Here is a 17,102-nt window from a genome sequence, read left to right on the forward strand (position 1 = left end):
CTTTCTATTGCTGCTACAGAGCTGAGTCAATATTTTAAACCATGAATGTGTGTCTTTACACCTGATGATATGATCTAAAACACCTAAAAATGGTGTAAAAGCATTTTAGAAGCAGATGCAAACAAAAATAATAACCAAAGTTTATTTGATTTTGGCATTATGGTCAAAAGATATCACAATAAAATTAAAGAGAGACATACATATGGTGCTTGCTCAGTCATCCACAACACACAGCTCGTCTGCCTTTTACACTGTTCTGTAACATTTCTGTCCATTATCACCCACGTTCAATGCTCACTCTCACGCATATCATGCATACAACCATGTGATTCTCTCATTAGACAAACTCTTAATAATACAATTTACCTGTAAAACACACACGCATCCTCTTACAAAAAAAGTCACACATTCAAACACAGGCATGCACACACTGGGCTCCTGTCTATCTGAGACTGTTGCTGTTGGGTTGTGATCCGGCGAGACCGGGGTGGTCGGGACTGTGGCGGTTCTGGATGAGGAAAAACAGAGAGAGAGCTTTAATGTACTAGTTACTGCTTTAATGTACTAGTTTGGTCTGTGCATAGCCATTGTGTATTCCCTGCTGCTAGAACATCAGTGAGCGTACACCTCAAATGTATACTGCAGCTGGTTGAACATTAGCTGTGTTTCCAAGTAAATATAGCAAATTTAGTAAGAATTTTTAAAATGCTGCATAAAATGTATGAAGAGGATGCAAGTTAGGCTAGGGGACATTTTACTATGACTGAAAGGGCATACTTTTTCAACGGCTCAGGTCTACCTATATAGCGGTTTTCTCTTTTTTGTTATTGGATGTAAGTTAGGGTTAGGTTACAGGCTATATTGTTTTCTCCTGACTAGATCCTTGCTTGTGTTGTATCTACTTTCAGATGTATGCTGCTTTGGATAAAAGTGTGTGCTAAATACAACCGTAGAAACTGTACATTACACATGGCTGTAATTTACACAGTAAATGATGCTGGAAATGAAACAGCCAAAAAAAATAGTGATTTCTGAAAAAAGTTTTTATGGCAATTGTATTGGAATTTTCTGGGATTGTACAGAAATTTCCCCCAAATTTTCTAGGAATTTTACAGATGTTTTAGTAGAATTTTTCCTGAAAAATAGGGAATAATCTCAATTCTTTTTGGAATTTACCTGAAATTTTGAGGGAATTTTTCTGGAATTTTTAGGGAATTTTGTAGGAACTGTTTGGGAATCAGCCAAACTTCATAGTAATTTTCTAGACATTTAATAGGAATTTCACTGAAATTTTGTGTGAATTTTCTGGGAATGTTCCAATAAATTTTAAGGAATATTTAATGGAATTTTATGGGAATATTACTCTAACTTCAACAAAATTTTATAGTAATTTTTTTGTTATTTAATAGTAATTTTGCGGAAATTTTGTGGGAATTTTCACGGAATGTTTCTAAAATAAGTTAAGGCTATTTTTATGGAATTTTCTGGGAACATTCCTGGAATTTTCTGGGAATTGTTCTGTAATGTTAACATAATTTTACAGTATTTTTCTTTTTAATTTAATAGCAATTTCACTGAAATTTTGCCGGAATTTTCCCAGAATGTTTCCAAAAATCTTAAGGAAATTTTTATAGAATTTTATGCGATTATTCTTAAAATCTGTCAGCAATTTTAACAGAATTTTATAGAAATGTTCTGGTTATTTAATATGAATTTTCCTGAAATTTTGTGGGGATTTTCCTAGAATGTTTCAAAAAAATTGTAAGAAATTTTTAATGGAAATTTGTGGGAACATTCCTGGAATTTTCTGGAAAATTTTCTGTAATTTAAACAAAATTTCATTGTAATTTTAGTGTTTTTAATACGAATTTCACTAAAATTTTATGATAATTTTCCTGGAATTATGTGTGACTTATGTGAATTTTGTGGAAATTCTTCAAGAATTTTATGGGAATTTTCCTGGAGTTTTTTCTACAAAACATTTGAAGAAAATTTTCCTTCAATTTTATTGAATTTGTGGGAATTTTTTCATTAATATTAAAGAAATATTATAGGGATTTTCCAAGTACTTAATGAGAATTGTCATGACATTTTGGAGGAATTTTCCTTTACTTTTTCTTGGAATTTCACAGAAATTTTCCTGGAATTTTGGGGGAGCTTTTCTGGAAATGTTCCAAAACATTTCTAGAAATTTCCAATGAATTTTAAAGGAAATTTACAGTAACTCTATGGGAATTTTCCCAGAAATTCTATGGGAATTTTAGAGAAATATTTCCAAAAAAATTTGTGCAATTTTACAGGTATATTCTGGGAATTCTATGGTGTCATTAAAGAAAATTTCTGTGAATTTTTTTTCTGGAATATTATGGAAATTTCTCCAAAATTTCCAGGAACTTTGTGGAAGTTTTCTGGCAATATTATGGTAATTTTCCTGCAATTTTGTGGGAATTCTATGGTAATTTTTCTGCAATCTTATGGAAACTGTCCAGGAATTCTGTAAAAATCTTCCTGAAACAATCAATTTAATTATGATTGCGATCCAATAATGAAACAATCTACATCTGATTATGTTAAAAGCATAGTGACAGAGGTGAAGGCTAGAGGAGAGGGAAAGTTCAAATTTTAGCTGATAAAAACATGGGTAATGTGAAGAAGGCTCTTTTCATTGTTTTCCAACAAACTTCTGGACATCTGTCAGAGCTGCTACACTGCAGCCGACTGGCGGTGTCGACCTTCCCCAGCATGAAAGGCGTTTCGGGAACATTGGTAAAATGTAGTATTTACCAATAAGCGGATGTTCAGTGTTCAGTCTGTGCCCAGTTTATGCCTGGCATCACAAGAGGACTGATGATAAAATAAATATATTTTCAGATTAAAATCTTTTACAGATATGAAGTCTTGTATCACTGAACGTCAATGCAACATAACTAGGTTATGCAAAAACAGCTGTTCATCAGCCTGCATGGTGGATAAAAAGCTGTGGAAATGCTGAGCCAAAATAATGAGGTGGTGGGGGGGCGACCAAATCCTTTGCCAGTCCTGCCATGACTGCACTGAGTTCCATGATGATGCCTAACAGGAAACTGAATAAATTACCAGAGTTTTGATAAATTCTCTTACCTTCTTCTTTTTCTTGTCTTTCTTCTTTTTCTTGCGGTCGGGGTCGTCGTCCCTCTTTTTCTTCTTCTTCTTGGGATCGGAGTCTGATGGAGTTTCTATGATGTTACAAACATGCAGGTGAGTGATCTGATAATGTGATATACTGTCCTTGCATTTGTGTACATGCACATTTCATGTCATACCTTGTGGTAATGGGTCCTGCGGTCGATGGTGCTTGTGCTTGTGTTTGCTCTTCTTCTTTGGAGGCTGTATGTGCATCAGTCTGTACTGTTCTGGAAGCTGAGGAAACAAAAATAAACATGGATGTAAGAACTAAACAATAGAATTCAAAAATGAAAGATTGACATCTATAGCAGGTCAGAATATTCTAATTAAATACTCTAGTTACACTGTTAACAGTGTGACAATGTGTTGAAACGGTGTGCTTTTAAAATTTGTGTGTACACGTTGCATATTGCACTGCTTATAATGTCAGTACCGGTCCTGTGTGTAGCCTGAAGCCTGTGAGCAGAGCGCCAGTCAGAGGGCTGAAGGAGTTCCCACAGACTGGAGGCTTATCGATCAGAGAGCGCAGTGAGCTGCCGTCCTGGGTGCCCGGACAGTCGATCATACCTGCAGCACAGATGAGAAAGGACAAGTTGGAGTTGACGAAGTGAGAGAAAGCAAAATAAAATTACTCAAATGTGTTCGCAACTATACACGGTGGGGCAAAAAAGTATTTAGTCGGCCACCAACTGTGCAAGTTCTCCCACTTAAAATGATGGCAGAGGTCTGTAATTTTCATCATAGGTACACTTCAACTGTAAGAGACAGAATATGGAAAATAAAATCCAGGAATTCACATTGTAGGATTGTTAAAGAATTTATTTGTAAATTATGGTGGAAAATAAGTATTTGGTCACCTACAAACAAGCAAGATCTCTGGCTCTCACAGACCTGTTACTACTTGTTTAAGAAGCTCTTCTGTCCTCCACTCGTTACCTGTATTGATGGCACCTGTTTGAACTCGTTATCTGTATAAAAGACACCTGTGCACAGCCTCAAACAGTCAGACTCCAAGCTCCACCATGACCAAAGAGTAAATTTAATCTTTTTCATTGTAATATTTTCTGCTGTTGTGTGTTTACATATCAGAACTGAACCACAGTGATGGACTCACAGATCAGTACATGTTACATGTACTAAAATCTCTACAGGAGATCGGTGTGGTGTGGCTCCTGGGATGACAGCTTCATTAGTAAAATTAGGGTCACAACTTCACAGAGGAGTATTAAAAGGTCAAAACTTAGGACCTTTTTGTACAAAATTAGTATTACCTGGGGAGCTCAATAATGAAATACAAAAATTACTTCATCTGTGCTTCATGCGTCACATTAGAACTGGATTAATGAAGTCAGTGTTTCACTCAATTTCACCAACATTATCTCAAAGGACATTATTTTAACAGGCTGCCACATCATACCTGTTGAGCCCATTGAAAGGCAACAACATGCTCCTTATGGGAAGCGGTCATGCTATCCATTTAAACATCCTTCAAAATTTTTCTGTGAAATGTTTTGAACTTGGTCTTTCAGTGAATGAGTCCCAATGTGCAGCAATAAAGGCCTCCTGCATTTGCAATAAAAATTCTTTCCCAGCTTTCATCTAGTACTGAAAGTGCGGTTTCCAGAATTCTTGAGTAATAAAGAGGCAGGAAAAAAGGGGCAGAAAAAACAAAAACCTTTCAAGAAAAATAACCTCAATTCATGACTATTATTATCAAGGACCTGTGTTTGGCAAAGTATGGCAAGAAATTTGCTGTGGAATTCCTTCTTTACAAATAACAGATTCGGAGGGCACGTAGATCCTTGACACTTATCACAAATTCCGACATTCTCCGATTAATACTTATCCCATGAATATCGGGCTTAAGACAACATTTAGAGCAGTGAGTGCAGCTTTACTGTGACACTAGTTTCGTTTGTCCTGGGGCATTCATCCAAGCTGTCTGATCTCTATGTATAGCATAAAGAAAGGGAGAGAACAGTCTGATAAAGACTGCAACCTAAAATGTCATTCTCACTAATGTTTTTCTTAACACTGCAAGTGATGCTGCAGTTTTGACCATTCAAGGAACCAATTTTTCTCCCAGATTGAGGCCAGCAATTGCCAAAGAGATCAATGAATATGCAAAGGAACTTAAAAATAAGATCCTGATTCATTATCTTAATTACATTTTTGTTTTATTAACTGTGCTGCTGAGTAATACTTGGCTGTCAGACCACGTTTGCATCCACTCATGACCCACCTGGTAGCTCAGGCAGAAAGTTGCTGAGCTTCTCTTTCACTTTCTTCCCACAAAACTTGTTGTAAGCGTGTTCCAGGTTGTAGTGCGTGATGAGGTTGGTGTTGCCAGTTAGCTCGTTTCCCACTAAACACACACATACACGTTGATATTAGCATATTTCATGTAAACACCACAAGTCATGCCATAGTAATTCATACATCGTGCCTATGCACGATGGCTATGCTTTCCAGTTTGTCCAGTCGAGCAAACTAGCGATAATTACCAACCAGACCAAACGCTACTTCTTATTCCTATGATTGTAGCATTCATATAACGTTTTGTTATAACGCAAAAGTACAGTTCAAACAGGAAATTGACATTTAAATGAGTTTTCCTACTTGTTTTCTAATGATAAACCCGTTAGCTAATGACAGCAATTAGCTTACTCAATGTTTTAGCCAGTACTTGTACAGCTAGCTAACGTTAGCTAGCATTGTTTACAAACTGCTCAGCAACCACTGATAGCAGTTAAACTGAACTATTTAAATAAAAAAACACGAACTACACAGAAAGCACGCAGCAGTTATGATAATCTCGCATTACCAGGAAGCTCCCGCAGTAGGTAGAAAGGTTCATTCATGGCTCCGGGCTTCCGCAGAGCAGGCCCTTCATCCCCGAGCTGCGGTGGCATCTGCCCCGTCATGGAGACTTGATTTTGGGGCATCGGCGGCGCAGGTTTCCCCGGTCCGAAACCCAGGGACGAAGAGCCGGGCGGTCCCTGAGCATCGTTTTGCCCGAACAGAGTTGAAAACATTTCCGTCATATCTATTACGAATAATACATTTAAATGGAAAGGGGGAAAAAAAAGCCGGTTTCTTGTAGCTTATGGGCTGCTATCGGTAAGAAAGTGATTCACCGTGAATCCATCCGAGTATCAACTACTCGACTCTTCACTTCTTTGTGGCATTATTTTCATGGCCCACCTACCGTAATGTCAGGCACAAACACGCACAATACCGTAATGCTGAGTGTACACGGACAGAATCACTGAAACAATTTCCAATTTCCAATTTTTCAAGTTTATTTACAGACAAACAGCAACAACAAACAAAATCGATATGTACAGTTAAGTTAGTTGAACCATGGGGTAATGTGAAGATTACACATCAAATACATCAGCAGGGCCGAGAGAAGATGCCAGCCTCTCAAACTCAGTCACTGATGTCTAAAAATGAGAGAAAACATAAGGAAAACTGTTAACACACACACACACACACACACACAATTTTCCCCCATATTTCAATGTATATCATTGCAAGCACATATATTCTGGCCTTCATAATATACAAAATATAGCTAATAAAGCTGCATTGATAATAATGCAGAAAAGTAGACAAGTAAAATGCAGATTATGGGAACTATTGTTACATTAACTAGCTTGTGCATGACTAAGGGTTTAAAATTACCAAAAAAATGTCAGTAATTTATGTAAGAGTTTATGTGTTGCATCTAAAACCATATCCATTACAACAGAGCTACTGTTTACACTCATTTACATGCATCCCTTTTCTATGTGTAAAGAAAACATGCTAAATATTAATATCTCAGGAATGTTATAATGTACAGCTCTGATGTCTCTTTTGGTATGCTTCCACTGTTTCTGTCTCACCTTCCACTCATCAACTGCAGTAGAAATGCGCTGTTCAGTCTGAGCGACACTGTCTCTACCGGCCTGAACCTTCTGTGCGAGGGCAGCATTCTCTGCTTGAATCTTTTTCAGCTCCAGTCTCATGTAGGCCTCCTGCTTTTGATAGTATGGCTTCAAAAAGCTGCAGAGATCCTGCTCAGGAACCCCAGTAGGCCGCCTAAGAGAATATTGGAGATGGTAGGTGTTTAAAATGTGCTGACTTGTAATCGTGTTGCAAAATAGAAATATTACAGTGATGATATGCAGTAGAGTGAAAGGCAATGTGTTTATATTAGAGGTCCGACAATAAGACACTACATACAAATAGTCAGGCAAAGTTCCTTTGTGATTAACATAACAATGACAGGCAAATTACTCGTCAATATTAGGCATCGGATGCCAACATACTTAGAAGGAGTAAAATGTAAATTTTGACGTTATCTATTTACGATTTGACCAACAGCAGTTTCCATGCAACATAAAAATTATTCATCTACTTAAATGAGGGAAGAATCTCAGCAGTTGAAATGCGGATATAATGCAAATGATGTACTCTTTATATTATGGTTGTTACCATTTGTCTAAATGAGTACTGGTAATTAAAATGTCAGACATGTGACCAGTAGATTGATTCATTAGTGTGACAGCACAAGTTAAAGAGTTTTTAATGCTGCTTACTGACCATGCAGGGTCTGGATTGTTCTTGGCTGTGCTTTCCAGTTTGTCCAGCTCATTCAGTTTGAACTCTAGGTGGCCTTCTTCAATCAGTCTGCTGATGTCCTCCTTCATGTACACAGAATCAAAAAAACTCATATGAACATGTGAAAATAAAGGCAGGCAGACCAGTTCGTACTGCACACACAGACCTTAAGTACGTGAAATTTTGCACATATCTGTTCCTCAGGCTCTTCACAACAGAAACAACACTGAAATTACATATAGCTAGGAAACATTTAGTAGCCAAACATCTTGTCACTTCTGTAGCCTTGCATTCCATATCTCAAAAAGGTAATCTCCCACGCAGTTCTTCAACTATTGAGATAAATGTGCTCAAATTAATGTCGGGACAGGTACTTTCGAGAAGCACTATCATATTTTAGATAGAATGTGCTTGAGTGATGAACCTGAGGAGCAAGAAGTGTGTCACTATGCAAATACTTACAGTCTGGACAGGATATAACACAAACAAGGCACTGGACCTGCCTTTTATTGTTTATTTCATAAATCGGATTACTTATACTTATTGTTTACTTTCATATAGCGTAGTAATATAAGGTATTACTCACCTGTATAGTCTTCTGCAACTCCTCTAGGAACTGCTTGTGAATGCTCTCCATCCTCTGAGGATTCTTCTCATACAGTGGACGAAATGCGCTGGCAAATCTGTTAAAGCTGTGAGTGGAAACAGTGTCAACCAAAAGTGGAGAGAAGTGTGGTTTCACATTAGTATTGGAAAGATTAGGTATGTTATGTTGAGCCACAGAAAAATAAATAGTAACAATTACTGAACAACTGTAAGTCTGTTATCAAGAGAAAACATCAAGTGTGAGGATTTGCTGCATTTCTGTGTTATAATATTGAAATATACTTGGGTGCTCCACTGTGAGCTGGACAACAAGCAACAGAAAGTTTATGCAACATACCCTTTGTGTTGCTTTTTGTCCAGCTCACAGTGCAGCACCTTGGATGATAGTAACGGAAGATTCCTCACCGTTTTCTGTGATTTTCAACATTAAACAAGCTGCTATTATTTAATTCTTTAAATAGCCGATGGATTAGCCGATAATTAAACTGTAGTAAACAAAAATATAAACATAGTATGTAATGTTTCATAAAGTATTTGTTGTTCCGAAACAAAACAACATCTCTTTAACAGAATGGACACAACAAAACAAAAGCATATGCAGTACAATGGAAATGATAATGGGCAGATGGAGAGTGGGGTCATACACCTGAAATAAAGTCAGTCATCAGTGACACATCTGGAACACACAGAGTTAATGTGGTTGTTCAGATGAAATGTGAGAGGACAGGTTCACATTTTAAGCCCATCCAGAACATCATGTGACAGATTGTGCCAAATGGTGAAGTTGTGGACATTCAAGTGTCTGACAAAGGCCCATACCAACAGCCTGTTCCTCATCTTTCTCTAGTCATCTGTGGTATTGTGTCATTTTAATAAAACTGCATTTTAAGGTAGCGTTTTATAGTCAGTGGTCAAAGGAGTGTCCAGTTGCTCGTCTGATCATTGTCGTTTGAAGGTACAACTGACACAGCTGTGGATTAATTCAGTGGTCGAAGAGTTGTCACCAGCTGAAGATAAAAAACGATATGAATGCGTCACTTTTGATGATAGTAACAGAAGATTTCTTTCCATTTCCTGATTTTCTAGACTAATCGATCAAGTACTATTTAATTGTTTAAACAATTGAGGGATGAATAAAGCATACTGAACACAAAAATAAGTTCCTGCATATGTCTTTCCCTGTCAGATATACACCACAAACAAAAAACGCTACCTGGCGTGCTCGACGAACTTCTTCAGACTCTCCTGCATCACTTTGTTGAACAATTTCAACCGGCTGTACCGAGCCTCCTCCGTCGGTTTCTGTGAGGAAACTTCTCCTGTAGCCTCATTTGTCTGCTTTTCAGGGCACTCTTTACCACATACGCTATTTACAGCCTCTGTTGCGTTTTTACTGTCCTCCATTTTCAGTCCCTCTTCTGTTTACGTTTTGCATTCCCCGCCAAATCTACGGCAAGCCGCTGCGGCCAGAAATGGCAACGTTCGTCGGTTGCGCGCATGCGTAGTGGAACTCGGTCGCTCCGGTTACTTCAGCTGTCATTTCTCCTCTAAGCACCGTCGTGGTGTGTAGGCAGCATGGGCATAATCACTGGGATCTGTACCTTCTTGTACCACTTACCTCAGATTTACAAATGGCTGCTGAAGCCGTATTATATCACCTCGTTCTTCATGACCGTCGCCTTCCTGGTGGTCCGGAAGGCTCCCGGGCTGTGCGAGCACCTGGCGACCCAGAGGGAGGACGGCAACTCCTGCGACTTTGACTGGGTGAGCATGGAGGGATAGAGGGGCGCTGCTCTGCGGTGCTGCTTGCTGGTAAAAGACGGTGCAGATCTCTGAGCTGCTGTGAGCTGAGCCTCATCATTCAGTGAAGTAAGTAGATTCATGAATATGTTGTGTTTCTGCAGAGAGAAGTGGAGATTCTTATGTTTCTCAGCGCAATAGTGATGATGAAGAACAGAAGAGCCAGTAAGTTCAACCCCCACCGCACACACGCACACACACATTAGTGTCTGTGTGTAAACCATCTGATGGTAAGTGATTGTTTACACTGTTAACAGTCACATCACGAAAACCTGCCAGTGTACCAGGCCGCCTGGTGCAGTTCCCAGCATTAAATGAAGCATATAAAGTGCTTCCTACTTAAACTTTATATTTAACGTAAACTTTTCAGTGTTTTCAACAATACAACAAAAACAGTAATTAAATATATACTGTTTTTGTTGTAACACATATATATATATATATATTACACGTTTATATATATTTTACACGTCTTGTGACTGTTTAGAATAATAAATAACGGAAAAAAGATAAATGAAACAGACAAGCTTGTTTGACACCATATGCAGCAACAGAACACCAGTTATATCTTGTATTTAACGTAAACATTAGACAATGTTGTGGGCAGTTCAACATCATATTTAACAACAAAAACATGAATTAAAACTTATTTTTTAAACAAAATTATTCACAGTTCTGTGAGTGTTTTCAACATTACAACAAAAACATCCATTAGACCTTATATTTAAACATTTTTTTCCAGTTTTGTGACTGTTTAGCATAACATCTAACAAAAAAAGATAAATTAAACATTAGACAGACTTGTGTTCTTGATTAAGGACACAGTTACACTTTATCCATCCATCCATTCTCTATACACCGCTTTATCCTCATGAGGGTTGTGGGGGGTGCTGGAGTCTATCCCAGCTGACTCAGGCGAAGGCAGGGGACACCCTGGACAGGTCACCAGTCTGTCACAGGGCTACATATACGGACAGACAAGCAAACTCACATTCACACCTACGGGCAATTTAGAGTAATCAATTAACCTCAGCATATTTTTGGACTGTGGGAGGAAGCCGGAGTACCCGGAGAAAACCCCCGCATGCACAGAGAGAACATGCAAACTCCATCCAGAAAGATCCCAGGCCCAACCCGGGATTCGAACCAGGATCTTCTTGCTGCAAGGTGAAAGTGCTAACCACTACAGCACTGTGCAGCCTCAGTTACACTCTATGTTTAACTTAAATTTTAGACAGTTTTGTGTGTGTTAAACTTTATGTTAAACAGCAAGAACTGTAATTAAACCTTATTTTTAACCTAAACTTCAGACGATTTTATCATATTTAACAACAAAAGCAGGGATTAAACCTTTTATTTAACCTAAATTTTAGACATTTTTGTGAGTGTTTTCAACATTATTTTGAACAAGACAATATTAATTAAACCGTATATTCAACCTAAACTACTGAGTGTTTAGTGTTCAATGTTATATCTTTCAAGAACACTAATTAAACCTTTCGTTTAACCTAAGCTTTAATCAGTATTTGAGTATGTTCAACATCATATTTCACAACAAAAACATTAATTAACCTTCATAGTTACCTTTAACTGTCGACAATGTTGTGAGTGTTGTCACCATAAAATGTAAGAACAAGGAACACTAATTCAACCTTATCTTTCATCTAAGCGTTAAACATTTTTGTGAGTATATTCAACATCATGTCAAGAACAATAATGAAACCTCTAAACCTTTGACAGTTTTGTGTGTTTAACATCATGTCTAACAATGAGAACACTAATTTAATATTATATTTAAACACTTGCAACATTTTTGTGAATGGGTTAAACTTCATATCTATCAACAAAAAATAATGTAACCTTATATTTAACCCAAACTTTCGACAGTTTAGTGAGTATGTTCACAGTGAGTGTGTCTTTATGACGTCTAACTGTTAAACTTTAACCAAACAGATACTTGAGGTTTAACAGTTTGCAATCGTTGACCTTAAAGCGGTGGAGGAGCTGAACACCAGGCCACATCCAGGAAGTGCTTCACTGAACGCATGGCTTTGTTGTGTAAACATTACAGCTGCACCTTCCTCTGACCTTGGTTGGCGTCATGAAGGGTATTTCTCAGTTTCATTCGTTTGTTCCACCTCTTTCCTTCTCTCTCTTTCTCAGTAACACTGGAGCAGCACATAGGTAACCTGTTCCTGTTCAGTAAAGTGGCCAACGTCATTCTCTTCTTCAGGCTGGACATTCGGCTCGGCATCCTCTACCTCGCCTTGTGTCTCGGTCAGTGGTCTTAGAAGCCTTGTCACAAATACTGCATCACTCATGAAGACGTCTGCATTTGTATTGATGAAGGACATCAACAAGTATACTTCACAGAAGTGTTGCTTATAAGCAGATCATCACCTCCACTTCAGAATAAGGCTCTTTACACTTTGCAGGGTGTTTCTCAGGTGGAAGAATAACAGATTTACTCGTTGTCTATTTAGTTTTTTAGATAATTGAATAATCCAGTGGTTGGTTAACCTTTTAAAGCCAAAATAAAATGACACTTATCACGATACAAAGATATGTTCAGTTACGTTTAGTTATAGTTAAAAAGTTATATTTACAAATCCGCAACATTAATCGTCTCAAGGCACTTCACAGTTGAAGGACATGTCAAAACAACTCTAACGTTTAATTCACTGGGATTGTTAAACAGGCAATGAGATTTTCAGAGCCTCACATGGAGAGTTTTAATGCGTCACCACTCAGTCCTCAGTATTTATCTTTCACTGATATCTAATATTCAGCCACTGGCTCAACACCATGTCTGTATTTTTATAAAATCAGTTGCTCACTCCTTCAGCTCAGGTAGCATTCCTGTCACTGTTGTCACTGAAAAATGATTAATACTCTACTGTTGTGTACCAGACATCACCATGCACATGCATTCCATTGATATTAAGCCTGACAAGGGCATGCAAGGCAGTTCTGGACACATTGTTCTCCATCTGAAAGTCATTTCATGGGATGTTAACGTTTTTTGATGAGTGAGGTCAGTTCAGTTTTGTCAGAGAGGATGAAGAGCAAAGAGCATGTGTTTTATAACCTGAAGTCCTGCATTCAGATTATCAGGTCTACTGAAAGTGTCAGGTAGGCTAGCAGTTAACAAAATTTTCATCAGAAAACTTTGCAGCTAGCAGAGTAGTTTTTGTTTTGTTTTGTTTTGAACTCAAAAGCCTCACCTCATGTGGGAACTTTTCCTCTGGAAAGCCTCTACCTTACTTCGGTGCAGCAGCTGGTGGTAGTGCTTGGTTTCCACCATATATCCTTCTTTTGGCATTTTTTTTGGCATGTTTTGCACTCTCATTAATTAGAAATTGCTCTCACTCTCTGTAGTCCAACTGCTCTATTGAAGTAACTGAAGTCAGCAGTTAGTGTGTTTTATCAAAAGGCCTGTAGGTGGAGCCATTGTGCAATTATTTCAGAATCAGAATAAGGTTTGTTGGGTTTGTTGCCAGGGAGGTTTTCACAGAAGAGTAGTTTTAGTGATGATAAATATATTTACAGTGTGCAGGAGTGTGCAGATATTCAACTGAGAATCTCTGAGGTTACATAGTCATGTAAACAACGTAATACACTCATTCAATAATCCATGTTTTTTGTGTGATTTTATTTTGTATTACCTTACTTTAGCACATTTCCCAAAACCTCTTAAATGAGGTTTAGAACCACTGGCCTAAACAATAGTTAGGCAAACTGAAATATGAGAATGCACATGATGTTTTATTTCATAGAAGTGTACTGATCTGTATGAGGCTGAAAGAGTTGGTCTTTAGTTCAGCAACACACTTCAGGAAACCATCGGATGGAAGTGAAGTCCTGGTCAGAGCACAAATATTAGCCTTGGATCTTTATGTTCTACTTTTCTATGTCTAAAGAAGTATTGGTAGTTATTCCTAAACTAAAAAGAAAACAAATGCTGCCTGTGTAACTGCAATTCAAGCTCCCGTTAAATTGATCAAATGCTGCTCTTTCTCTGCCCATCACTAAAGCATAAAATAGACTGTGATCTGGTGTTTGGTACCTCTCTTCTTCTCTTTGTATCTAGCACCTTTTCCACCAAGATATTGCACATGCACACAACTACCAATGCTAAATGTTGTGTATCTTAACTTCAAAGAATACTTTTAAGATTTTTGCGTATATATATCCAACACTGTTTGATTTTTCAGCTTCAGAAAATGTAAAACTTATTGATTTCATCCTTTTTAATGTAAACTTAAAAGTCTGCTTCTGTCTATTTTTCTCCAGCTTTTGTCATGACCTGTAAGCCACCTCTCTACATGGGCCCGGAGTACATTAAGTACTTCAGTGACAAGACCATCGATGTGAGTCCTCTGTGATGTTCAATAACACTTCAGGCCTCTGATATGTTAAATAAGAACAACCGGTGGGAATTGCTTTTATCTCCGTCCGTTGGGATTGTTATTTTACTTTGAAGTTGATATGAGGATGATATGCCTTTTTATTGGCTGTAAAAGGGATTGGTTTTTTTAGTGTTCAGTGAGTGACTGTGGAGGACCGAGATCTACACCTGTGCAGTCTGTTCTAACCTAATTTTGTGTCATTAGGAGGAGCTGCAGAGTGACAGTCGAGTCACCTGGATCACTGAATTCTACGCCAACTGGTCCTCTGACTGCCAGTCGTTTGCTCCCATCTTCGCTGATCTTTCTCTCAAGTAAGAAATCACTCTTACTCTCTGCAGTGCTCATGCCCCAAGAAGCAGATTCCATCTTGCTTTCTCTTTTGTAAATCACAGGTCTTCCAGTAATCAAGACAGGGAGGTTTGCTCTGTCTCAGTGTTGGTTTCTCAATTGGAAACTAATAAGTTTGTTATCAAAACAGGTTCATAGTCCAGATTGATGGAGCTGCTTAAAACGGCTACAAAATAAACCAACTATAAAGCTATAAATCTCCAGTCATGAGGTTTGATACATCATTGAAGCTGCAGTATATTGCATGAAGAAGGTGCACAGTGTTCATTATTATTAAATAATTTTAATTTTAGAACAAAAGCCTTGTGGACATTGGTAGTATACTAGTCCACAGGTGGTCTGCATTCGCTGTAAATCCTTTGTCTGTAGCCTTTATATGTCTATAGGAGCCTTAATCCATTTAAATTGATGGTTTAATAATTAGAATGCGATAACTTAAGTTCATGGTAAAACATTAATGACTTACATTGATTTAAGAGGAATTAAAAGCAGTATTTACAGTATGTGTAGGTGGGTGTCTATTTCATATGGTATATTTATGGTGATATAGTAATTTAATCATTTTATTTCTTGTACTTAAAATATGTGGATGGTTTAAAAAGCTTTAAGTTTCATTCTTATAGTTTTGTATTATGTGGGAAAAGGTGGCTCTAATCATTGCTTTTAATTGCCTCTTAAACTAGAGTGTGGTTAGTTTCGTTGGCAGTCAGATATACAGAGAGTGTAACTGCACAGTTTGTAACCTCTGATTGTCTCTTATTTTGTTCAGTTTGAAAAAGATCATTATTCTTGCACAAGGTTTATTTGTTGTGCGCGAGTTCAATTAAGAGGTTCAGCTTTATCAAGTGGCCCTGTGGATTTTATCTTCATGGTGGTTTATTGGACTCTACAATGTCTTGCAGCTGAAATGTATGAAAACTGAATTTACTTAATACCAGCTACAGATGCTGGTGTCTGTCAGTGTAACAGTGCCTAGTTTGCAGTTTTAACTTTTGGCCTGGTCTTGCAAAGCCAGACTGTTCAGCAGCGCAGAGTACTTTGGCTGCACCTCATCTTCATTCTGCTGTCAGAGGAAAAATAGGCCGATAGCAGAAGGGAAGAGAAATCCAATGGTAGGCTTCTACATCCGATGAGTCACACTGCTTTTGGCCTAAATGTCTTGGCCATCTTCCCTTGTGTTCTACAGATACAACTGTGCCGGATTGCGGTTTGGGAAGGTGGACATCGGCCGCTATGGAGAGGTTTCACAGAGGTTTGTCTTTAATGATGCAGCAGAGTTCAACAAATTCTTTTTTTTGACATATTCTCTGAACACAGGTAGTGACTGTACTGTGCTTTATTTCTGAACAGGTACAGGGTTAGTACATCTCCTCTGGCTAAGCAGCTGCCCACACTGGTGCTTTTTCAAGGAGGACGGGAAATTATGAGACGTCCAATGGTGGACAATAAAGGGAGAGCTGTGTCTTGGACCTTCAATGAGGTGCATCTGTTCTGTTGTGTCACTGAATAGGTGGTGTTTGCTGACACATGGCAACAATAATGCTGATTGTAAAACTTTTTTGCATCTCTAGGAGAACATCATTCGGGAGTTTAACCTCAACGAGCTCTTCCAAAAGTCCAAGAAGCTGAACAAAACTCGTGGTTCAAAGGGAGAGGAGCAGAATGGTTTCCAGCCGGACGATGGCAGCGACGAGCTCCAACCTGAAACCGACGACACAGAGCCCACAGAGAGTAAGAAAGACCAGTGAGGGGGCTGACTGGGAGAGGCAGCATGAAGTCTTTCCCTTTCTTCCATCATTTCCATGCCTGACATTAGTGTGAAAGTAAAGATTATGGAATGACGAAAACAGGTGCAACCACTGCTAGATATAGTCTCCAAACTAAGTCTTACTATGACAAATAAAACCCCCAAAAAGCTGGACCACGTTTACATGGTCTGACTGGGACTGACTACAGTCATGCATTTAAATTAAGTAATAATTTGGGGACATTTTATTACAGATTTGAAGTTGAGAACTACATTTTTTTGTATTTTTTTTTGCCACTTTCAGCAACATCTCTTCAGTGTGTGAACTTTTGCTGCCTGTATTTTGCAACTACTGTGTTTACTTTTGTGTCATATTTAAAGCCAAATAAAAAGGTGACATGAAACTGAAAAAGATTCAT

The 17,102-nt window shown here is 38.1% G+C and overlaps 3 protein-coding genes across 3 annotated transcripts; 1 reads left to right on the plus strand and 2 right to left on the minus strand.

Moving 5' to 3' along the window:
• Positions 1-128: 128 nt before the first annotated feature.
• On the minus strand, positions 129-6,370 carry med19a (mediator complex subunit 19a). The gene is made up of 6 exons (XM_022189578.2): positions 5,990-6,370; positions 5,408-5,530; positions 3,599-3,732; positions 3,303-3,399; positions 3,121-3,215; positions 129-508 (listed from the first exon to the last, which is right to left on the minus strand). Exons 1-6 carry the CDS (start codon positions 6,207-6,209, stop codon positions 443-445), a joined length of 735 nt encoding a protein of 244 aa, XP_022045270.1. The 5' UTR covers positions 6,210-6,370; the 3' UTR covers positions 129-442.
• Positions 6,371-6,442: 72 nt separating this feature from the next.
• Positions 6,443-9,894, minus strand: si:dkey-6i22.5 (polyamine-modulated factor 1). Its single transcript, XM_022189579.2, has 5 exons — positions 9,593-9,894; positions 8,360-8,465; positions 7,756-7,856; positions 7,056-7,251; positions 6,443-6,611 (listed from the first exon to the last, which is right to left on the minus strand). Exons 1-5 carry the CDS (start codon positions 9,781-9,783, stop codon positions 6,546-6,548), a joined length of 660 nt encoding a protein of 219 aa, XP_022045271.1. The 5' UTR covers positions 9,784-9,894; the 3' UTR covers positions 6,443-6,545.
• Positions 9,895-9,954: 60 nt separating this feature from the next.
• Positions 9,955-17,095, plus strand: tmx2a (thioredoxin-related transmembrane protein 2a). The gene is made up of 8 exons (XM_022189577.2): positions 9,955-10,143; positions 10,284-10,344; positions 12,343-12,456; positions 14,473-14,549; positions 14,793-14,899; positions 16,123-16,188; positions 16,287-16,416; positions 16,508-17,095. Exons 1-8 carry the CDS (start codon positions 9,955-9,957, stop codon positions 16,682-16,684), a joined length of 921 nt encoding a protein of 306 aa, XP_022045269.1. The 3' UTR covers positions 16,685-17,095.
• The last annotated feature ends 7 nt before the right edge of the window (positions 17,096-17,102 follow it).

Source organism: Acanthochromis polyacanthus, chromosome 10 (genome assembly GCF_021347895.1).
Source record: "Acanthochromis polyacanthus isolate Apoly-LR-REF ecotype Palm Island chromosome 10, KAUST_Apoly_ChrSc, whole genome shotgun sequence".
NCBI classification, from domain to species: Eukaryota; Metazoa; Chordata; class Actinopteri; family Pomacentridae; genus Acanthochromis; species Acanthochromis polyacanthus.

Excerpts from the sequence above, each read along its gene's own strand:
- si:dkey-6i22.5 (XM_022189579.2), bottom strand. The coding sequence starts at position 9,783 with ATGGAGGACAGTAAAAACGCAACAGAGGCTGTAAATAGCGTATGTGGT. Across the intron at positions 8,466-9,592 it reads AAGTTCGTCGAGCACGCCAG|CTTTAACAGATTTGCCAGCG; the intron begins GTAGCGTTTTTT and ends TTCCACTCACAG. Across the intron at positions 7,252-7,755 it reads AACAATCCAGACCCTGCATG|GCGGCCTACTGGGGTTCCTG; the intron begins GTCAGTAAGCAG and ends ATATTCTCTTAG.
- tmx2a (XM_022189577.2), top strand. The coding sequence starts at position 9,955 with ATGGGCATAATCACTGGGATCTGTACCTTCTTGTACCACTTACCTCAG. Across the intron at positions 14,900-16,122 it reads TTCGCTGATCTTTCTCTCAA|ATACAACTGTGCCGGATTGC; the intron begins GTAAGAAATCAC and ends TGTGTTCTACAG. Across the intron at positions 16,189-16,286 it reads TATGGAGAGGTTTCACAGAG|GTACAGGGTTAGTACATCTC; the intron begins GTTTGTCTTTAA and ends ATTTCTGAACAG.
- med19a (XM_022189578.2), bottom strand. The coding sequence starts at position 6,209 with ATGACGGAAATGTTTTCAACTCTGTTCGGGCAAAACGATGCTCAGGGA. Across the intron at positions 5,531-5,989 it reads CCTACTGCGGGAGCTTCCTG|TGGGAAACGAGCTAACTGGC; the intron begins GTAATGCGAGAT and ends GTGTGTGTTTAG. Across the intron at positions 509-3,120 it reads AAGACAAGAAAAAGAAGAAG|AACCGCCACAGTCCCGACCA; the intron begins GTAAGAGAATTT and ends TTCCTCATCCAG.